We start from the raw sequence: 23,822 nt of genomic DNA, 5'->3' as shown, positions 1-23,822 counted from the left end.
AGGGATGGGGCTGGCCCATCAACACTAGCCCCAACCTGCCACCCCACCCAGGGCGAGTCTGGTCTGAGCTCGGAGGCTAGGTGCCTGTGTACAGGATGCTAGGACAGCCCTGAGCCCACCCCTGTCTACAAGGAAGCCTCGTGCAAACAGCACGCTGTGCATACAGCAGGAGCCCAGCCACAAGACAAACAAAAGCCATCCTAGAACAAAAGCCTGGCAGGAAACACACGCAAATGTCCACAGCAGCTATCTTTGGACCATTCCCGGTCTTCCTTCTGGTCTCCAGCAGGGGGTCTGCACACGTTTTCTGTGGAGCACCAGCTGTAAGCCTTCTAGGCTCTGCGGGCCACAACCACCTCTGTCGCCATCAGGCAGCCCCAAGTTGTAGTATGAAAGTGGCCACAGAGAACGCATAAGCAACAGTGTGCAAGCCAAACTTCGTGCATGAAGTGACACTGAAATCTGAGTTTATCATTACTTTCCCACATCATGAAACATTCTTGTGATTCTCTTTTCAACCATGTAAAAACGCCAAAACCATTCTGAGCTCGAAGGCTGCACAAAAGCAGGTGCAAGCTATGCGGCCCATGGGTCAAGGGAGCTTTGCTGACCCTTGCATGGCAAGTACATGTGCCTTTTACAACATTAGACAGCACATACCAATAACAGTGAAAACTGTCTACGGAGGGAGAGCGGATACACAGGAACTCTCGGGACCCTCCACTCGGTTGTCCTGGAAACCTAAAACTGCTATGCCAGATAAAGTCTATTCATTTTTTAAGTACACCAGAAGGTGGATACATCAATAAGAAAACCGCCCAGATCCCAGCAGCAAGCAGGTAAAGACCACAAATGCAAATTAACAGGAGAAAAAAAAAAAAAAAAAAAAAACCACAGTCAAGAAACGAGAGAAAGGAAGGTTTCTAGAGGTGGAAAATGCTGGCAGCCCAGCATGGCCACAGCCAGGCCCCCGCCTCCCAGAGGACCGTACCCAGTGCATGCTTCCTGGCCGGCAGTGTGGCTCAGGGACCCTCTGACCCAGCAACTTCCCCTCTGAGAACCCAGCCCAGAGTGGCTGCTGAAAATAAATGCACACGGATTCCTGGCCACAGATTCCTCCTGGTTGCAGAGGGTCACCATGGTGTGGTGATAACAGCAAAGCCCGAACCTGCAGGAAGAGCTCTGTAGGCAAGTGTAAATGTTCCACTAATGCAAGAACATCAAGTAAATGAGAGACCCGCTAAAGCAGCGGGCTCTGGAGAAGGGTCAGGGTGGACGTGCCTGCAAAGTGGTGTGTGAGGTGAGGTGCAGTGGGGCTCACACGCTATGATGGAATCATGCAAACCCAGCTCTGAGCATAAGCAGAGGGCAACGAGGAGTGATAAGCTTAGCACAAGGTTAGCAGCAACGATGTCTGGGCGGCAGCATTCCGGGTGGTTTTTATTTTCTGTTCTTTTGTGTGATGTTTTCTTTTTGAGGGTGAACACAAATGTTACTTTTTAACAAGAATAAAACAAGACTTTACAACATGGTGCCCCCGCTTATGGGTAGAGGCCTCGTGGTTCCAGTGGGCGGGGGCGGGGGGTGGAAGCTCTGGGGACAAGGCTTTCTCACCCGACGACCAGGGGAAATGGAGCAACCACACGGAGCTGACCTCTTTAGCCTCCAGGTTCTGGGCGGAGTGGGAGGAAAGAACCACAGGAGGGAGGCGGGATGGGGCAGAAGGATCCACAGCCCCCCACAGCCCAGCAGGAGGAGGGCTTGCTGGCAGGTCGTCCAGCGAGACCTGGAAGGTCCTTGAGGTTAATCCCCTCTATACTCCAACATGGGAAAGGATTTTTCAGGATGAGCAAAACCACACATATCAGGATGTGGACTGACCAAATCAACACAGATTAAAGAGGCAGCACCCACAACCCCTGCGCCACCCGCCACCCAGCAGCAGGGCCTGGCCTTCCCAGCTGGCAGAGTGGACATCACAACTGTCCCCACTGAAGCAATGGCATCTCCGAGAAAGGATGGGTGCCCACCCAGATGCTCACACTACCCCAGGGCCACCCCTCCTACTAGCTTTTCATCATGCTAGACTTGGGAAGCGGAGCCTCCTACCTCCCTTCTGCCCCAGCTCCCCTCGCTGCCCACCATCGCTGACTTCACGTGGGCTCAGGAGTGGGCCTGGAGTCGCGTGGGCAGAGCCGGTCCCGGCGCAGGCCGCCGTCCACACTACAGTCTCTGAGGCCATAAACAGCTTCGCAGCTGGTAGGCAGCCAACTTATTTTTGTTTTTTAGCAATTGATTAAGTTTCTCCACTGCCCCCTGGGGTAAGCTGTTGGACAGGCGCTGAGACCACAGCCCGGCGCCCTGGCCCAGGAGACCATGCCAAGTGACCACAGGGGAAGTGGCCGGGCCAGGCTCAGCCTCCACTAGAAACCTGAGGCCTGAGCAGCTGTCTGCCTGCGCAGCCCACCCCAGGCCTTCTGTGAGCCCATGGGAGGCCAGAGCCCGCCAGGAGAGGCCAGGCAGGTACCTTGGCCCAGGGTCCTGGCCTCCTTCTGCACAGCTCTACACAGAGTCACTCCTCTGCCTTAAGGCCTGGGGCGGCCAGGGCAGCAAGGTCAGTGCCGGCCTCAGGACTTCCTTGCAGCCAGCCCCTTCCTCTCCTCTTCGCAGGCATCAGCCCTTCACGTCGTCCTCTGCCACCTGGCTCTCCCCCTCAGAGACTGTTCACCATCCAGGCCACACAGCCCAATGGTCACACCCAACTTCGGCCCCCAGCCACATTTCCTCACTGAGTGACCCTGGGTAAGCAACCTGACCTCCATCTCCTCACACGTAAGAGTCAGGAGTAGATAAGGCTCCCCAGGGAGGCTGGGAGGTCCCATGACAAAGTCAGTGAGGCCCTGAGCCCAAGGCTACAGCCCCAGCACATGGCTCTCTCCCAGGGGCATGGAGCATGCTCCAGGGGACCTCCCTTAGGCCACATTCTCTCTGAGCCAGCAGCAGAGAGGTGCCCTGAAGGCTCACAACCCAGGCCACAGGATCTTGAGAGAGAGAGACATGTGAACAAAGTGCAGTTGGTTGGACTCATTGAAGGCAGGCTACCCAGTCACCTGAAACAGGGTTGTGGGGCTGGAAGCTATATAACTGGCAGTGACTCACATGATGGGGAAGGCAGGGTCCCACCTCTCTGGGCACATGGCTCAGCTCTTTAAAAAAAAAACAACAGAGTGCCTTCCGGGGCCCAGGCATACTGTAGGTGCCCTGCAAACAGCAGCAATCCTTCTTGCTCCTGATAACATTCACAGTTGTGAAAGCTCCCCAGGGCCCCAGGTTCGAATCCTGACTCCATCCCTTCTTCTGTGGCTTTGAGCAAGCTCTGAGTGCCCAAACTTCTGAAGCAGGCTGGCCTGTCAAGTGCACCCACATGGCGGCCCCTAGGCAATATCATTACTGCTACTGTCCACCCTGCTCTGGGGGTGGAGGCTGAAATCACAGAGCAGGCAGGTGGCTGGGCACTGGTGGGTCACACGGTTCAACCTAAGTCAAGTGCACTTCATCTTTCAGACTGGTTGGAATTTTTTTTGTTTTTTGTTTTAAGTGGGCTCCACACCCAGCATGGAGCCCAACATGGGGCTTGAACTCACAACCCTGAGATCAAGATCTGAGCTGAGGTCAAGTAGGACACTTAACCGACTGAGCCAGTCAGGCACCCCGGCACCTTACAGTTTAACACAAGCTTGTTTGATACTCCCAGGCCAATGAGACACGAAGATCCTACATTTCATCAGGTCACAGCCACATCTATAGGGCCAAGACCAGACTCAGATGCCCTGATTCCTACCAAACCTGGGGTGGCAGGGAGGGGACAAGGAGAGGTCCCTTTTGGCACAGTCACCAAAGTTGTCCCCAGCTCTAGGATGACCATGGCCAATGTTCTTGAAGGTGTCTAACCAACTTTCCCAGCATTCTTCCCGGGCCTGTTGGTCCCATGGGAAGCCAGGGTCCCTCCCTTGCAGTGGATGTGGGAGCGCATCACGACACATCTATCGGGGACTGTCTGAATGGAGGAACATCAGGTGGGGAGCTACAAGGAAGGGTGCTCTAGACAACGGGCACAGCACAGGCAGAGGCAGAAGGGAAATCCTCAGAGGGAAGGGGGTGAACCATCCATCTCCTCCATGGGAACAGGAGGCAAAAGGTGAAAAAGAGCCTCCTGGCATCAGCCCAGCCCGAGGGGGGGCAATCGAGTCACTGCCTCCAGGGCACTTGGAATTGGGGAGGGCACAGTCAGTGGAAGGAACCAAGACTGAGGACCTGTAGCCATCCGCAAAGCCAGAGAGGGCATGAGGAGCCCATGGTGGAGGGGCTTTCTCTGGCAGCCTGAGGGCTCCACCGGGGCCCAGACCTCAAGCCCAGAACCTGACTCCACTCTGGGGCCAAACTCAGGTAGCACCAGCCAAGGGCACTCTGGACAGGGCGAGGGGGTGGGAGGTTGGTGGAGGGGACAGGGCAGGGACACAGGGCCAGGGCTGGGAGTGACTACAGTGTAGCTCTCAGTCAGTGGACCCAGGGTATCCAGGGAGCTAACCGCACCCAGGAGGCGCCACTCTGTCTTATCCCAGGGCTGCAGGATGACAGTTTTCTCTTTCTAAGAATATGGCATGCTCCCCTCCTCTCTTTCATTAGATTTAGTAGTCTCTAGGCTCAGACACAAAAGAACACATGCTGTGTGGTTCCATTTCTATGATGCTCCAGAACAGTCAAAACTAATCCACGGTGATAGAAATCAGGACAGGGCTGCCCCTGTGGGTGGGGAGGGGGCACCCGGGAATCCCCCGGGCGCTGGCCATGTTCTGTATCCAGACCAGCGTGGTGGCTTGGCAGGTGCATACAACTCTCAAAGCTACATCACAACATAAACTTAAAATCTGTGCATTTTACAGTCTGTGAGTTATACCTTATCTCCAAAAACTTAAAAAAAAAAAAAAAAAGTTAGTGCTTGGCCTTGTTACACCATTTCCTGGGACTGTGCAATCTGATTTTCTTGCTATTAAAAATTCACGGTCCATGGCTGAGAACAGCAGCTGCCTTCTGTTTGCAGAGTCAACGCCAATCACAGCCCAGGCGGCATCAGCCTCGGCCACAAGGGCCTCCTTTCTTTTCCCTTTGACCTACTTCCCTGATAAGTGACAAGACAGCCAGACCAGGAACAAATGCGCCCCTTATTCCTCAGCCCTGAGCCCCGGCTAATCCACCCAGAGAGACGGATGGATGTGAGGGGCTTTGAGACATCAGCCCAGTTGTCAGTCTGCGCGTCAGCCCCGACAGCGACGCCTCTGTTCGCCCGGCCCCCACCACCGCAGCCCCCCACATCCCCTCGTCCTTTTGTTTCCTGTCCTCACGAACATCTGTTAAAGCTCCTTCTCGGCGTAAATCATGAAGCCCAAGCCTCCCACCTGCCCCAACACGCAGCCACGGCCTCCTCTAGGAAGGCCAAGGTGGAGATCATGGAATGGGCTGGAGGCTGGCCGCTCTGGACACGGCCCCAACGCATCACTTGCCCAGGTCATTCAGGCCCCGAGCAGGGGAGCAGGGCTGCACAATGCCTGGAAGCCCCCAGCAGAGAGGGGTGCACGGGGATAAACGTCAAAACAGCAGGGGCGTATCCTACAGAGAGCCTGGGCCAGAGCGCGGGGCGGGGGGGGCGGAAGGCTTCCTTGGACAGTGGTGGTAACTCCCAGATTGGGCCCCGCTACTGCTGTTTGTAGCTGATCCCACATAATTGGAAAAACATGGGGAAAACCAAATCCAGCTGGGCGCCCCCGTGGGCCAGGCTGCTGGGGAGGGGCGGGGGTGGCAGGCACTGGAGGACGCTGGCTTGCTGCATGGGATCACGGCCGGCCCAGGCGTCCTCCCCTGGCTCTTGGCTCTTGGCTCACGAGACGAGTCACTCGGGCCCCAGGGTCTCACCAAGCTCACCCCCTGCAGAGCCGGGACCCAGGAGGGACCGCTTGCTAGGACATCGATGGTTCTAGTCTCCTAGCCTACAGGACCTCCACTGGGGCCCCTTGAGGAGGGGCTCGGGGACCTGAGACGTCACACCCTGTGGCAAGTGGGTGTCACCTCACCCACAGGGCCATGGGATATAAGCCAGTGTTGATCTTAAGGAAGGGAGTCCAAGTCTCCCATCCTGTCTGTGTGGCCCCCACACAGGTGCTGCAGAAAGTAGCCTCTCAACTGTCCCCCAGCTACATGGAGGGGTGTCACCCTGCTCTCCCCATTTCACAGGTGAGAAGGGACATGACCCAGCAGCAGCTGGGACATGACCCTCTGCACCCTGCCTTGTGCCGCCATCCTCTGCCTCTGGGGCACAGATTGCAGGCCCTGGGTTGTCACCACCACCACCACCCCCATCCACTGGGGTCTGAGCATTTCTGCCACCTCAGCCCCTTCCTTGGGGAAGGTGGTGTCAACTCTGTGCACAGGGCTGGCTTTCATTTGCTCAAAAGCAGGAAAAAAATAGGACTCATGCATATTACAAAAATGTCTTTAGATTCAAATCCACAGCAAAGATGGTCAGATGCCCAGAGTGAAAGCCCCAGGAATCCGCCAAGCCATGCCTGAGGCCGTGGCTCCAGGTCCTGAGATGTTCCCGGCTGTGTGGAGGTTCCCCAAATGCAGCACATGAGCCACCTTGGGTGCGTGTCAAGTCCAGACTCAGCCTTCTGCCTCCCATACCTGGCCCTTGTCCTGGAGACTCTGATTTGCTGGGGCCTGGGGAATCTGTACGTGATGTAAGGGTCCGAGTAATTTTGACACATCCAGACCTCTGCCTCAGACCCCAATCCTGCCCAGCCTGATGCTGGCCTTCATCCCTGGAAAGGGAGCCACATGCCCAGTGCCCCCAGAACATACCCCTTACTCTTCTGCTCCCCACCCACCCTATGCCATCTTCAAAACTCCTCTTGCCACCACCCAGCCTCATCATCTGATTTCAAACATTCAGGGAAGAATTGCTCTTCTGGCCTCAAATGAGACTAGCCTGTCTGGCTCCAAGTTCAAGTTTAAATTTAAGCACAGCTCATATTTGTTGGGTGGCCAGGCCTTCCTCCCAAGAATCAGGTACTATTATCATCTCTTTTTACAGGGGAGGAAACTGAAAACAGAGAGGCTGGGTTATTTTCCCAAGATCACACAGCCAGGACGTGAGTGCAGGTATCAAAAAATGGTGACTGGACACACAAAGCCATCACATAATTGGAAACTGATCTAAATTCTGGGTCTCCCCAAGACTGGATTTCCTCACCACTCCAAAAGTCAATTAAAGAGCAAAGCTACATTCTATAGAGCGAATGTCACTTCTGATGCCTCCCCTTTTAGAAGACTGAAGTTGTGCCAGCAGGTGCCTTCCGTTCATCTTTCCTGCCAGTGCCTGCATTCCATCATCCTACCGGCCACCAGGAAGCCTTTCCCAAGCACTGGCAGCCTCCACAGGTGCTGCTCAACATTAGCCAGCAATGCCCTGCGCCAGGTCCCCACACACTGGGGCCTCTGAGCTCCACTGTCAGCGGGGGGCATTCAGCAGGACTCAGTGTTTTGCCAGGACTCAGTGTTTCTCCAATTTACCCTCATGTTTCCAGCTACTATCTCCAGGCTGCTTTCAGGATCGCCTGCACAAAGCCAGCAGTCAAAATCCACGCTGCACAATGTAAGTCATGCCTACCCCCAGGCAAAACTACAGGCGGCAGACATGAGAGGCCTGGAAGGCCACGCGAAAAAAGTAAATCAGTGGACACACTGGTTTCATCAAACATCTTCCTTTAATGTGACATTCTGTGGCAAGAAATGAAACCTGGAGGGCAGATCTCTGCCCTAAAACACAGCCTGCCAGCGGAGTTGTCACATTGTGTGAAGTCCGAAGCCCATGGTCCTGGCTCACGACCCTATCTCTGACTCGCCATGTCTGTCCCCCAAACAGACACCCCTCAAAGATGGAATCCATGTTTCACTCATGCCCTGATACCTCTAGATTAATATACATGGACAGATACATACCTCAGTTCCACCCCGGATCTCCAGAGAGCCACGCTGGTGGCAAACCCTTGAAATGTTCTGAGAAGCTCTGGATTTCTTCTCAACTCGAACTAAAATCTTGAGGAAACTCTGTTTCCCCTTTCCCACAAAACTTCAAGTGGTCCCAGGGCAGGAAGCTACAGAAGCCCCATGCAGCCTCCAGAACCAGTCTATTTAGTGGGAAGCACACGGGGTGGGAACTATTCTTATCAAAACACAGAACTCTCATTCAGAGCAAAAGTCCCAGCCCATCCCTTCTGTGTCCTCTGGTAGCTTCCCCCTCCTGTGACACACCCTCCAGGGCATTTGGAGCAAAAGCCTGAAAGAGCCCCCTGAGCTGCTCTATGCAGACATATCCACACACCCACACACCCAAGGAGGCTGCCCTGAAAGACAACAAAAATTTTTTCTTCCTCTCACTTGGCATTCTCCAACTGAGTTATTTGTAAAAGTGCCCTTTACAGTTGGGAGATGGAAATGGCTCTCACAAGACCTGAATCCCAGGGGAATCTGCAAGCTGGCCATCCTTCCTGAAGGATCAGCTCCCTGCCGACAGCTTCCCACAGGGCCAGGCCCTGCTGCTAACTCACCAGGTTCAATCCACAAGGGTTGGTGCCAGCTCTCCACCAGAGCTTCCAGCCAACCCCCTTCACCCTTGTACAGCCTCCTCCAGGAGGGCGTCCCCCCCCCCAGGGCATCTCTCCTACTCTGCCTCCTGTACCCCACCTCCCACAGATGTTTGCAGAAAGAACAGGATGCCCTCAAAGGGCTTGACCACAGGCAGTGGTCCCCAGAGCTCAGAGGCTCCAGCTACTGGAATGCAGAGAACCAGAAAGTCCCTGCTCCTCTGCCTGGAAAAGAAGGCAGCCCTCCCCCAAGGGGTGGGAAGACTGTGGACCATGGAGACAAACTTAGGCCTCTGGAAGACCTGCCCTACTCCCTCTGGCCCAACGTGAAGATCCCAACGGTGTGAATGGTGGGTGTGGCTGCCATGTATGTGCATAGACTATGCACTGGGTGCCCTGCACAGCACTTCTAAGTCCTATCAATACAGTGTCCTCCCCAGCTCCCCTGGGCAGGGGGTGGTCGGTGAGCCCTACCTCTCAAAAGAGGAAGAGAGGCACAGAGTGACAAGGCCCCAGACACCATCCACCCCTGATGACCAACAGCCGTTTGTACACCAGGGTAGCCTGGGCAACCCTTTGGGGAACTCTAGGCTTCTCTAGCTGTATAGCTGCACTGGGCCATGACTCTTGGATTCTAGGGGGCTCCACACTCCAGTCCTGGATCTGTGGGTGCATGGATCTCCTGCTTCACATGGCAGCAACAGACACCATGTTCAGATCCCTCTAACTCTAGGGCCAGGCCCCAAGCTGGCTCTCTCATGGCAGCACGACTTGGAAATAGCAAAAACATAAATAAAACAGAAATGCACAACTGGGGACAGATGTGTCATTGGATAAACATTTTTCAGGCACTAAAACTCATGTTTTAGAAGCATATACACCTCCTATAATTGCAAGTACTCCCGCAATAATATTGAGTAAAATGCAGAAACACCCATGGAAAAGCAGCAGAGAAAGAAACAGCAAAATGTTAAGACTACCTCCAGATTCCCTTCAGTTTCTCCTGCACACAAAGCAGGACTGGCTACATAAATTGCAGGGCCACTCCAAAATGAAAATGCGGGGCCCCCTGTCCAAAAATTATTAAGCAATTCAAGTCAGCAACAACAGAGCATCACACCAGGGCTCTTTTGAACTCGGGGCCCCGAGTGATTGCACAGACCAAACCCCTGTGAAGTCAGTTCTGACACCATCCAGCTTTTGCTCCAGGGCTGTTGCACATGCTGTTCCTTCTCACTGTTCCTTGCCCTTCCTCCCTGTTAATCCTCAAGTCTCAGCCTGAATGGTGCCTCCTGGGAAGGACCTTCTCTAACCTTCCACCCTACCCCATCTGAATCTCTCCTTTGTGCCCTTCCTTACTCTGATCCAAATTTGAATTGGTTTTATTCATTTGTGTGCCTGCTGGCCTCCTGTTGACCCCACCTCAACTTGCACATGTGCTCTAAGAACGGCAGGGGGAGTGGGGTGGGGAATAGGCCAGTGTCACTTACTGCTTTTATTCTCTGCACCCAGCACATAACAGGCATGCGGTCATTGCTTGTAGATACATGGAACTTAATATATTCCATATTTTTCAGATTTGCCAAGATGAACTTTTTTTTAAAGATTTGTTTATTTGAGAGAGACAGAGAGAGTGTATGCTGGGGGCGGCACAGAGGGAGAGAGAGAATCTCAAGCAGACTCCACAGTGAGCGCAGAGCCCAAGGTGGGGCTCAATCCCACAACCCTGAGATCATTACCTGAGTCAAACCCAAGAGCTGGGTACTCAACTGAGCCCCCCAGGCACCCCTGAACTTTTTTGTTCTAAACCCATGCTCGAGTTCTGGTAACACTCCCTCCCCTCTGCCCCTAGGTCCCCAGGGAAGTCCCTGGCCCAGGGGCAGCTGCTTCCTGACGTCTCTCACCAGCACCTCACTGGCCACTCAGGCTCCACCCAGCCGCACTGGGCCCTGGGCATCCCAGAGACGGCTGTATCCTGGACGTGCATCATGTCCAGAAGAGCACACTCTGAACCTGACACTTGGAAATGAAGAGCTTCAGACACTGTCCCGGACCAGGGGGTGGCATGTCATTAAAAAATAATCATACAAAAAGTCCTAGAAGCGGCAAGTGCTGAGAATTAGGGAGGAGAAAAAAGAGGCTGACATATACCTGAAGCAAAGAGAAACACCTGTGTTCAGGAAGGGACCTCCACTGAACTCCCTGTGCCTGAAGTTTTCTCCCATTGAGCATGTGCTTGCAAGCTGAATTTCCATGGGGCAGGTTAGTGGGGCACAAAGGCCCCACGGAAAGCGGATGCAAGGACAGAAATGAATCCCAAGTGTGCAGCAGCGCACACTCGGGAGGGATGGAGAGGCAGGAAAGGAGACCGTATCTCCCTCTGGGTGCAGGATCGCAGGGTACCTCCCGGCTCCCTGGCCACTCCCACACCACCCTAATGTCACTCTTACACTCCACACAGTTTTCACGTGGCAGTTGGCAACAGTGAGCATCTGGGCTACAACCACAGTATGCTGGCGGCCCACTGCAAGCTGGCCCGATGGACCAGAACGCAAGTCCGGAGCCCGGAGCCTGGGAACGTGCCCAGCGGGCAGTAGTACCCAGATCCAACCCCAGTCCCAGCTGCTGGGCTGCCCCCTCTCCGCAGCTCCCCTGCTGCCCCCGCATCCCGGGGCCAGGCAGGCCCCCAGCCGGCACTCCCTGTCTCACCTGCCTTGCACGTCTTGCCGTTGTCCTGAAGCTGCACACCAGTGGGGCAGGCACACGTGTAGAAAGGCTCCCTCGGGGACAGCAGGCACAGGTGGGAGCAGCCACCATTGTCCTCCGCACACCGTGTGTGGACTGGGGAAGACAGGAAAGACTGAGGAAAGGTTCTAGAACAGGGCCCTCGACCCTACTCGACCCTACTCCCACCCCCATGCACCACTCCCGCTGGGGGCATCCTCCCTGCTCCTCCCCCAACCCTCTATGATAAGAAACTCTTGTCTTCTCCCAAGCCCTCAGACAACACCTCCTCTGTGAAGGCCATCCTCAGCCTTCCCTGCCACGATCTCAGGACCTGCCCATGCGGTATGGATCAGGGGCTCCTGGAGCAGAGGTCTGTCTTGTCTTTGTGACATGCTTGGATCCCACCGGATATGCACCAATGCTTTGGTGGCCACACCTGGACACTCTCGGTGCTGAAAACAACCCTTTTCATTCTCTCAAGACTGTCCACAACTAGCACGCAACTGAACTGAATACTGCCGGCATTTCACTCTGCCCAGGGCAGGCTGGGGTGTGGTACCCCAAAATGCAAAGTAGGAACCGCCCCACCCCCGACAACTGGAGGAGACTTGTAGGGTGGTGCCTCTCCTGTCCCTAAAGCCGCCTTCCACTTGTGGGCTGCCCCAAGTGTGGATCCATTTAAGGACCATGATGTTCTCACCAGAAAATGATTCCAAAGAGGCCCACCTTCCCTTTGGCATTGACAACAGTTGCCCCCTTTGGGTCTCCACTCTTGAGTTCAAAGCTGGAACCTTCTACATAAACCCAGGGCCCCCACTCTGCTATCCACCTGTCACAGGAGCCCTGAGCCCATGTGTTTCAAGCTTCTCACCAACAAAGACCCCAGCCACCACCCTATGGGGATCCCAGGCTGAGTCTCAACTTAAAGCCTTATTGATTGTTCGTCAATAATTCTGTAACTTGTCGGCCTTGAAAACAAAGCAACCTTCCTTGGGGAGTCCCTCTGCCACCTCCGAAGAGAGGACAGCGGGGGGCGGGGGGCACATGAAGCAGCCCTCACACCAGCTCTGCAGAGAGTTCCCCTGGTTGCCCCCGAACCTGGCCCTGCACTCTGCAAACATCTCCCTCCCCTCTACCAGCACCTCCTCTTCTCCTCCACTGCTCTGAGGCCAGCACCCCAAGACTAAGGGCTTCAGCTGAGGGAAGAGGCCAGCCACCCTCTCCCCAGCCCCCCACTTACAGTAAGGCTGCCGCTCTGGGCTGAGTACTTGAATATCCATGGGTGAATAGAGAGCGCTAAGGATCTCCTTCCTCTTTTCTCCAGTCCTCTTGTTACAGGCGTGGATGGAGCGGGTCTGCCAGTCTGTCCAGTACAGAGTGTCCCCAGAGAGTGTCAGGGCAAAGGGGTGCGTCAGGCTGCCCTCGACCACCTTCTGCCTGCAGGTGAGGGAGGAGACGGATGAGCCATCAGCAGATTCCCCACAGCCCCGCACGCCCCCAGCTTTGAACACCCTCCGCACCGGCCACGGTGGACCCATTCACATCACATAGGATAACCGTGGGGCAGGCATCCCAGGAATTGGCCATGTGTGCAGGGCAGCTCCCAGACTCAGCCAGCCTCCTGCTGTCCCTCACGGTGACATGGGCCTCCCCTCCCCACCTGTTTCTACAAAAGTAGCTGGCGGCAGAGTGCCCCACAGGGAAACAAGGGGGGAGCCGCAGCTGATGACAGCGAGCTGGTGACAAGCATGCCTGCTCAGCCCTGATGTTTCCACAACGTAGTACAAATTGGACCAAATGTGCCTGCTCATTCCTGTAATGCCAATAACTTACAGTATCAGAGTAAATTGAAGTTGCTTATCAGTGCCAGAAAAAGCAACTCTTTCATGTGTTTATAACGCCCAGCGAACAACTTTTTTTAACAGGATTATGGACGCTGGTAATAGACTCATAATTTTACACCTGGTAGCATGTGTGATTATCTGGTTTAATGACCCTCCCCCGACTACAGGCTCCTGGGGTGGGGCGGGGTGGTGGCCTGCAGGGGGCTGGTCACCACCACCTCCCCAGCGTGTGTAACTTTTAAAATAAACTCATTGAGGTGACATTCACATAACACAAAATCAACCATTTTGTTAAGTGAGCAATGCGGTGCCATGAAGCACATTTACAGTTCTTTACCACCACTCCCTCCATCTACCTCCCAGACATTCCCACAGCTCCTCAGGAGAACCCAGAGCCCACTCGCCTGTTCCTCCTCCCATCTCCTCCACCTCAGCCCCCAGAGGCCACCAGCCTACTGTCTGTCTCCATGGATCTGCATGTTCTGGACATTTCCTATAAACGGAGTCCTTCTGTGTCACCCACGTTGTAGGCATGCCAGTGCAGCTTTCCTTTTTATGGCTGAACAATATTCCGTGGCACAGACGGACCATGCTTGGTTTATCTATTCATCTGCGATAGACACCAGGGCTGCTTCCACCTCTGGGCTACAGTGGGCACTGCTGCTACGGACATATGCGAACATGTATTTATTCTGATACCAATTCTCACTTCCTTCGGGCATCTCTCCCCAGAGTGGAACTGCTGCATTGTACGGTCACTCAACGTTGATATTCTGAGGAACCACCCAACTGTCTTTCATGATGTCCTTTTTTAACCAAAGAAGCCAGAGGCCCATCATATCTCAGGCTGTTCCCCCCAAGCCCTGCCTCAGCCAGAGGCACCACAGGAAGCTGGTGCAGGCCTCAGCTCCTCTCACCCACCCTCACCCCTCCTCTCAGGTGCTGGCCCAACCATGCCCACCCCACCTCCTGTTGGGTCCAGGAACTTCCTGAGCACAGCCTTTATTGAGTGCTTACTGTATCCAGGCACCATGCAATGAGTTTGATGTCTGTTGTTGCATCAAACCCTGTGAATACCCCTAGAAAGTATAATTGCCACCCCCAATTCACATGTGAGGCCCTGAGGCTCAGAGCAGTGAAGTGACCCAGCCATGGTCACAGCTGAGAGGGGACCAAGCAGGTCCATCTGGCTGCAGTGCTTGCCCTCTTTACCAGCAGATTATGCTTCTACTGGAATGGCCCTACACACATCCATAAAGAGTGTTAGCGACCTGCAGAGCCAGAAGAATCTGGTGCTGAGGAGGACAGAAGAAGGGCTGAGTGAACCCTGGAGTCATAGTGCCTGGCTTCCTATCTTGACTCTAACTAGCCTTGGGGGGGTTCACATGCCTCTCTGTGCAATATCATAATACGGGATTATAACTACTAGCACATTAGGGTTGGTGTGAGCATGAAACGAACTGATAAATATCCTGGCAAACACCAAGCGGTATGGAAGGGTTAGCCACCATCACCACATCACCATGTCATTGCTATCTTCACCACCATCACCATCACCATCACCATCACCACCACCACCATCATCGTCACCACCATTAGTATCATCACCACCACCATCATTACATCACTATCATCATCATCACCATAATCATCACCGTCATCATCATGTCTTAAATGCCACCACCATCGTTCCTGTCTTGTCACAATCCCTCTGCCAGGGACCCTCAGCCTGCAGCCTTTCTGGCCTCACACACTCCCTTCAGAATGGCCAGGGTCATTCAACTTCCCAAGAATCACAGCTCTTCAGGCTGCCACACTTTCCAGGTCTCCATCCAGGCCCCAGGCCAGTCTGTGCTCACAGAAACAATGGGATAGAATGTTTCTAACCAGCTAGGCATGGTCCGCAGAGATCAAGGAGGAGCTGAGGCCTCCTGCCAACCACCATGAGATTGATCTTGGTCAAGCCTTCAGATGACAAAGCCAAGAGCTTGCTTATAACCACAGGGCACACTCTGAGCTAAACCAGCAAAGCCACTCTCAATTCTTGATACCCCTTTCTTGCAAAAAACCCTGTTTGTTGATTTAGGTGGCCACATTGCGGGTATTTTGTTACACAGCAATAGCTAACTAATACACAGGCCTGGATAAAATGTGGCAAACTTGCTAACATCCTCACATCTTATGGAGTTGTCATCTACCTGTGTGGAGAGATCCAGCTAAGTGTTCCCAACACCATGTGACTGCAGCCCGTGGCACCAGCACCCACATATGCCCTGCCTGGTTCAGGAGCTCCACCATGCAGGAACAGGGTCTGTCCTTCCAGGAGGATCCCCAAGACCTGGCACAGAGCTAACAGGCAGCCTTTGGTCAATAAATAAAAAATAAATGAACACCTCTGCATGGGAGGGACATTGCTACATCTATAGGGTAATGAGGCAGGGGCTGTCAAGCTAAGCTGACCAGAAAGTTCTAAAAGCAATTACCTAATAAGTAAAAAATCCTTTATATTTCATTCACTTAATTCATTTTACTGAGAAACTACTATGTATAAGGTCCTCTCACAAGACTGGGGGATGCAATGAACACCAAAACCAACCCTGCTCCTGCCCTCAGGATGCGTACTTGGCACAGGGATGAAGGGGGTACACAGCCAAACAGCTCACAACCCTGTCAGACCCCCTGGGCTTTAGGTCTGCAATCCCTTATCTGGAATTCTGAAATCCAAAAAGCTCTGAAAATTTCAAGAGTTCTATTACTCATTTGGTGGCAAAACCTGTGTGTGACATGGGGCTGTTTATCGTCTTCCGACCCCACTTAGAATGAACATTCTGTAGTTTTTTTGTGAATGCATTCCCACAGTGGATGGCAGATCTTGCCTGGGTGTGGTATTAGACATGCCCTGGGCACTCTCTGTTTGAAGTTCTGAAAAGCCCAGACCTGGCCAAGGCCCTGGCGGTGGCTGGGGAGCAGAGTAAGAGGTGGGGGCCCACTTACCGGAAGGAGCCGTCCAGGTTGGCGCGGTGGATGAAGCTGAGCTTGGCATCGGCCCAGTAGAGCTTCTGCTCCTCCAGATCGATGGTCAGTCCGTTGGGCCAGTAGATGTCCGAGTCCACGATGATTTTTCGGGTGCTGCCGTCCATCCCTGCCCTTTCAATTCGAGGTGTCTCTCCCCAGTCTGTCCAGTACATGTATCTAACAAGGAGGCAGAGCACAAGCAGACAAGGCTAGCTCAGATCTGCTTTCGTCCTCATTTTCTATCCACACGAATGTAAACATGTAACATAGAAACAGTGAATTCATCCTAAAATCTCACCCACTAGAGAGAACCAGTGCTTAGGGGCCAGGCTATTATTGCTTCCAATTTTTTTTTTTAAGATTTTATTTATCCATCTGAGAGAGAGAGAGAGAGAGAGAGAGCAAGGGGAGTGGCAGGCAGAGGGAGAGGGAGAGGGAGAGGGAGAAGCAGGCTCCCCACTGAGCAGGGACCCCGATGTGGGGCTCGATCCCAAGACCCTGGGATCATGACCTGAGTTGAAGTCAGACGCTTCACCAACTGAGCCACCCAAGTGCTCCTCTAATTTGTGTTCTAAGCAGTTAGTAACATATTAATTTTTAAACAATATTGGGGGGCAGCCCAGGTGGCTCAGCGGTTTAGCGCCGCTGCCTTCAGCCCAGGGTGTGATCCTGGAGACCTGGGATCGAGTCCTGGAGACCTGGGATTGAGTCCCACATCAGGCTCCCCGCATGGAGCCTGCTTCTCCCTCTGCCTGTGTCTCTGCTTCTCTCTCTCTCTCTCTGTCTCTCTCTCTCTGTCTCTCATGAATAAATAAATAAAATCTTAAAAAAAAAAAAGGTTGAGTAATCAAAATACACTGTTCCCATGTGTCCTCAGTTAGCAATATACTAATAGATATCCTCCTTGTTCTCTTAATGTACTATAAATTATTTACACAACTCCACATTGGGCGTTTGAGTTGTTTCTGATTTTTTGCTACTACAAAAATGCTGTAAGTGAACTGCTAAAGCCAATTAAAAATATGTAGAATGGAATATTATTCAGCAGTCTAAAAAAAATGAGCCACTAAGCCATGGAAAGTCATGGAGGAATCGTAAATGTATATTACCAAGACAAGCCAATCTGAAAAGGCTATATACTGTGTGAATCCAACCACAGGACATCTCAGAAAAGACACAACTACAGAACAGAAAGATGAGGGGCTGCCAGAGGCGGAGGAGGGAAGGACAAACAGGTGGGGCAGAAAGGATTTTCGACACTGGTGGACACATGATGTTAAATCATGGTCAAAACCACAGACTGTTCATAGGTATACGGGCAATTTCTATACCTTCCCCTCAGTTTTGTAGTGAACCTAAAACTGCTTAAAAATATAAAGTCTATTTAAAAAATAAAACCCACATGGGTGGCGTTGTGTCCTGCAATAGTAATAGCATTTTTGCCTGGGTGGGTTTGTGGGTGATTTGGCTCTGTTTATCCACATCCTCCAGCTTTCAATAAGGGGCAGGTGCTTCACATCCACTGAGAAGCTACCCTACCTCCTTAAAGTCTTCCTTATGTGATGTCCCATCACATAAGCAGACATAATATGCAGTGACACCAGGCAGCCGGGGTGACAGGCCAAAAGCTCACCAGCACCCAGAGAACACATCTAGTTCTCCAGGTGGGGTGACCACCCAGCGTGCTCCTCAAAGCCAGGCATGGGTCTTGGTGACAGCTTAGAGGAACCACACCAGCCTGGAGGACACATGACCCTCAGGTTCCAGTCGGATGTGGATAAGCCACAGGACACAAGTGGCAGACCTATTTTATTTGCTCTGCCCAGTGTCTCTCGGCAGATAAGTAGGACAGTGTCCTTTTGAGAAGCCCTGTTGCCACGTGTGGTCTATGAAGCTCTCCTTCTGAGGTAGGTGTGGGTGGGTCCTGGTCAATCAGCAAATCCCATAACCCTGGGCCAGGCTTTGTTTTAAAAGCAGGCAGCTCGTCCATGCTGGGCCAACAGGAGTTAGCCTGGAACCCTGACCCAGGAAGGCAGGGAGCTCCCGGGCCCCATCTGTGCCATCATGAAAGGGCCTGCTGGGATGGCAAATCCAGATGGGGAGAGCCTGTGGCCCGTCCCTTCTCAGGCATCCTAGTTCCAGGGCCCATGGACTCTCTCTCCCCTTCAAGCTTCTTCCCTCCCACAAAGCAAGTCCCCTCCCACTGCTCTCGGCTCTACCTCTTCCCAGATTTCATCCGTTTTCAGCAAACCCTGAGCTACTGCTGTGCGCCAGAGGTCAGCACACTCATCAGGGGTGTGGGGAGAACAAACCCCACCTGGCCTTTCATGGGTCCTTGTCCAGTGGGACCCCGGCGGCCACAGGAGGTGTGGGTGCCTGAGTGACCAGATGCATTTGTGAGGCTGTGCAGCCTTCCCAGAGGGGTGTCATTTCCAAGCCAGTGCCATTACTATCTGCTGGAGGAGCTGTGACAAGGTCACTGAGAATGAGCCTGCAGGGGCTTGGTTCAAAAAGCACCCTCTGCCCCATGTGGCAGCAAGCTTACTGTCACCAAGCTCCCCTGCTCTCCATGCCCAGTGGGGACAGAGAGAAGAAGGCACACCTCACACGGAACACCTGTCCCAGGAGCCTCTCCTGCACTCTCTCCTCTGCATCTAGCGAGTACTCAGCAGATGAAGGGGAAGCAGGAATTACTCTTCCCACTGGACAGATGGAAAAACTGAGTCTACAAAACTGAGGCTGACCTGCGCCAGTGGTTCTGGGAGCACCGTGTGGTTCTCTGAGTAAGACCAGAGCCCAGCCATCATATGACTCACCCCCGTGCCAGCAGGCCCGGGGCGTTGGTGCACTTTTCCTGGCAGCCCCGGGCTGGCAGGTGCTGTCAGCCAGCTCGGCAAAGGCTCCCGCCAGCCTGCTGTAGCCGCCTTTCTTCCCAACGCTTTCCCTGCCCCCAGCAGCCCAGACAGGGCCCAGCCTTCCCACCACCCGCCAAGAAGATATCAGGAGAATAAATCTCAGAGCGATCCACTCATGACCTCCCTGAATGCTCCACTGCAGCCAACGAGAAAGGCCGGAAAATGTGAAGGCTCGGGACCTCCGTGAGGAGCATAATTCAAATTCCTTCCCCCGGGTTTCATAACAGAGGCCCGCTGGTTTCCTTAAATGGGGAATTTGCGAGCCACTCCATTACCAGAGACCAGTTGGCGTGGATGTGCTTTTGCAAAATCTTGAACACTGCCCCAGGCCCGGCCAAATTCCACGGGGGAAAATCAACTTCCGAAGGAAAGCACGGCTGCCTGGTCTCTCTGCAGAGGCTGGCTGCGGTCGTGGTGGGTCGCGGTTGTGTGTTATTTTAGGGAAGGACCATTTTGCATTTTAAAGAAGGGGTTGGGTTTCAGCCTGGCTTTAACTTGAGACCCAGGAGCCACTGCAGCCCCTCTTGGGCTGATGCCAGCTGGGCCTCCCCTGCACCCCTGGCCCTGTCCCCGGCACCAGGTACTCAGGGCCAGAAGGTCTCCCTGAGTGCCTGCTCTGCCCCCCACGTGGGCACGTGGCACTGGGGAGGGGGTGTCCACCCTCTATCCTACCTGGACGTTTGTACTTTACTACCTATGCTGTGGAAACCATATCAAGCCTAGTGTCAGGACCAGGGCCCTCCTGGCTGTGGGCTCTTGGTGGCATGGACACTGAGATGGACTGAGAATCTACCCTCCTGAGGTCCGGGTCCCCTCATCTGATGTGGGAAAGGCTCCCACAGGACCGGGAAGGGGCGCTACTGCTCTTGCAACCTCATGCCAGGAGAGAGCACAAGATCCACTGTCTCTATTCTTTAGGACAGTGGTCCTGTCCCCGGGACTCAGCCCCAATCTGTATTCAGCAAGAGTAGTGGTGCTGCCCATGGCATCTGGGTACTGGCTGGAGTCTTCCCCTCCTGGGCAGCATGGTGCCTCTAACCTTTTACCCAGGGGAAGTGTGGGGGAGAGGCTAGGGCCTCAGAATGCCCTACTCAGGGCATCAATACCAAAGTCAACTTCACCCCAGGGGCCAGGCTGTGGGAGAGAATTCAGAGGCAAGATCAGAAAGGATTTCAAACATTTAATAAGAAAAGCCAAAGCCAGAGACTGAGCGACTCGCAGAGATGGCACAGGCAAGGCCAGCCTGGACGTGAACATGGAGAAGACCCAACCAAGCACCAAGCACCTCTCTACCAAGTGCCAGGCATCTCCCCATTAAGTACCTCCATTCCAAGCACCAAGCACCTCCCCACCAAGCAACTCTCCACCAAGTACCTCCCTACCAAGCACCTTTCCACCAAGTACTGAGCACCTCCCCACCAAGTGCTGAGCACCTCCCAACCAGGCACCAAGTACCTCCCAACCAAGACAGTGGGAGGTCATAAGGAAGAAAAGAGAGAACTTTGTGCACAGACAAGGAGACTGTATCTGGGGTGGTGAGGCAGGGGCATTTTTAGTGTAACAACTACTAATATTTATTGAAACCACTAATTGTTCTTGGTGTTTTCTGCATGACATGACATGGTCACACCCTGTACAGATGGGGACACTGAGGCACAGAACAGCAAGTCACCCCTGCTTCATATCTTTCTAACCTGCATGCAAAGAACCAGCAAACCCACATGACTCTGACTTCAAAACATCCCAAATCTGGCCACTGCTCACCCATAGCCCACTAGCTTCCTGATCCAAGCCTCCACCTTCTATCAGATCACAATGATAGCTTGATAGCTGCTAATGAGCGCCCTTCCCACCTCAAAGTCCAACCTCACTCTAACAGCCAGAGGGACTCCTTTACATGAGTTGGAAAAGCAACCCCTCCACTCTAAACAGGACCTGCCCCTCCCCTACTTTGTGTCCTTCCCTCTCCCCCTCACTCCACTACAGCCCCTCCAACAGGCCGGGCCTCCTCCTACCCCAGGGCCTTTGCACTAGCAGCTCTCACTGCCTGGATATGTATCCCTGGGATGGCCATGTGGCTCTCACTCTCATCTGCTTCAGGTCTCTGCTCAAATGTCACCAACAGATGTTCCTAGTCTCCTGACCTACAACAGGAAGCCCCTTGCCTCATTTTCTTTGTCCTCAGGCCCTGCACTATTCTCCTCTGTGGCATACATCTCTCCTGAGCATACAACATTTATGGTCTTCTCCCCCTGGTGCATCATAAGGGCCTCCAGGCAGCACCCCTCAGCCTCTCCCATCACTGACAATATTCCCTCTTAGCCAGGGAGACTCAGCCCATGCCAGCTGCCACCTCCTGCAAGTCCTGGCGCCACACAGCAGTATGGGAGAGGTCTGAAATGGGGAACATCCTGGAAGGGCAGCCTGGCCCTGAGCAGCTCAGCCTGCTCAGAAGGGGGGCAGGAGGTGCCTAAGGGAAGTCACTATTTGGGCTTGGCCCCTCAGGATGCTGGGCTGGGCTGCTCCTCTCGTGGTGGAGGCATCAGGCTTGTCTGGCCTGACTTCAGTGAGTCAGACACCAGGGCCATAAATCCCAAACCATCCCATACCTCACGTGTGTGCACATGGTGGACAGCAGAGCCAGCAAGGTACATTTTCTAAGTCAACCGAGCACCCCCAACCTAAGGAGGTTTACTCGGCCACCACAGCACCCCTTCAACCAACCTGTTCCCTGAGTTACCCAAATGCCAGCCCCAGCAGGACAGGTCTGCACTTCCCAGCCCCTGTTCCACCCACCCTGGGGCAGGCTGACAGGGCAGAGGAGACACCAGCAGGGACACGAGCAAGTGGGTGGCATCAGGACCAGAACCCGGGGGTCTTATTGTGTTTCCGTTCCAGATGTCAGGGAGCCATCCACCTCTGACAACTGAATCAGCAGAGAACTGGACACACATCAGTGGGTCAGCTGCTGATAGCAGGTAGGCACCTGCTGCCCAGGTAAGAGTGTGTCACTCCCAGGCTGTGGGAAGAGGGGACTGAGGGTGGAGGGGTCACTGAGCAAAAACTCCCACTCAGAAAAATCTAGAATGAGCCTGGCCAAGCTAGGCAGTGACACTCAGCCACCTCCCCATGATCTCTCCCTCCCGGCCTTCAAATCCAAGGATGTTCTTAGCTTCACTGCCACTCACACAATCCCACCTGGAACTCACCGCTGGGCCCTGAGCCTTCGTGGGTCACTGTGAGCTCAGCCAGACCAGGGAACAGAGGGGAGCAGAGGGCTTCCGGAGAGCTCAGAGAAACAATCCCCTAACAAGTTCCTCATATCAAGGGAAAATTATTCTCAACAAGTTCTGAAAGGTAAACTCGTAAGATTGTCAGGTTTTCTCTGAAAAAGTTGCTCGGGCCCAAGCAAATTTAAGAAGGAAACCCCGACCCCCCCTCACCCCCACCAAGAAGGAAGGCAGCTGGGTTTACCCGTGAGCGGGGTCCAAGGCGATGGCCCGTGGCTGGTCAAGGTCCTGCCAGAAGAGGACCTTCCGGGACGTCCCATTGAGGTTGGCCACCTCAATGCGATTGGTCTCTGAGTCCGTCCAGTACAGCTTCTTGCCAACCCAGTCACAGGCCAGGCCATCAGGTGACACCAAGCCAGAGATGACCACATTCTGCACAGCAACCCCCGTCTGGTTCAGGTAGGTCTGTTTGATGGCCTCCTCACTCACATCCGTCCAGTACACGGCTCCCTTGGAGAACTGGAAATCCACGGCCGCCGCATCCTCCAGGCCGCTGACCACGATGGTGGACTCCAGCTTGACTCCGCCAGCGTCCACCAGCCGCACATCCCGGCGGTTGGCAAACAGCAGGAGTGGTGAGGCTGCAGGGGGTGGAAGCGAACCATGAGGACCACTCACTGAGCCAGAGCCTGCACAGCCTGGCACAGGGGGCCGTGGGCACTCCGCACCCCCAGGCCCTCTGCTCCTTCCTCCCACTCCCCTGGGCACAGGCTGGAAGGTGCCCAGGCAGGCCCAGGCCAGGCCATCTCAAAAGCTCCTCTAAAGCAGCAAACATTAGCTCCCCTAATTCCTGGGATCATGGAGTACCCCGTGCAGCACCCCAAGCCTAGGTGACTCTGCCTGCCATGCCCACACCACATGGCACCCCTGGGGGCTGCAGAGAGGTAAGTCACATCATCCTGATGCCAGAGAAGGGGACGGGAGGGCACAGTCTCGGCTGGGTCACAGTCTCAGGATTCCCTTACAATTCCCCAACCCGCTGTCCTAGCTCAGGCCTCTTCCTGGGACTGTGGCCTCGGTCTGCCACTCTGGAATGCCACCCCTCAGCTCAAACCCTTCAACAGCGCCCTGTGCTGCTGGGGCTGAGGTCAGGCCACCACAGCAAGTGCCGGGCTCAAACCTAGGCTGCACCTCTAGAGGACACAAGGACACAAGGACGGCTGAAGGTCAGGACCCCACGGGCTCTGCCACTGCCACCACCACCATCGCCATCACCAGCATCACTGTGTCGTGAGGCAGGAGGGGACGCTTGTAAAGATCAAGTGGGGGTCGTGCAGACACATCTGAGCCGGCGTCCTGACCTCTTGCAAGGAGGGACCTCTTGCAAAGTAC

At 54.1% G+C, this 23,822-nt stretch overlaps 1 protein-coding gene across 5 annotated transcripts in view; it reads right to left on the bottom strand.

The window, feature by feature from the left end:
- LRP5 (LDL receptor related protein 5) overlaps nt 1-23,822 on the bottom strand; it is a 108,778-nt gene that overhangs the window by 55,472 nt on the left and 29,484 nt on the right. For all 5 annotated transcript variants that reach the window (XM_072758565.1, XM_072758564.1, XM_072758567.1 and 2 more), the window contains 4 exons: nt 22,675-23,071; nt 16,265-16,462; nt 12,667-12,863; nt 11,409-11,540 (listed from right to left, as the gene is read on the bottom strand). In XM_072758565.1, coding sequence (XP_072614666.1) covers nt 11,409-11,540; nt 12,667-12,863; nt 16,265-16,462; nt 22,675-23,071 — 924 coding nt within the window. The remainder of the gene's footprint in view (nt 1-11,408; nt 11,541-12,666; nt 12,864-16,264; nt 16,463-22,674; nt 23,072-23,822) is intronic.

Source organism: Vulpes vulpes, chromosome 5 (assembly GCF_048418805.1).
Source record: "Vulpes vulpes isolate BD-2025 chromosome 5, VulVul3, whole genome shotgun sequence".
Taxonomy (NCBI): domain Eukaryota; kingdom Metazoa; phylum Chordata; class Mammalia; order Carnivora; family Canidae; genus Vulpes; species Vulpes vulpes.
This window is presented reverse-complemented; position numbering and strand designations above follow the sequence as displayed.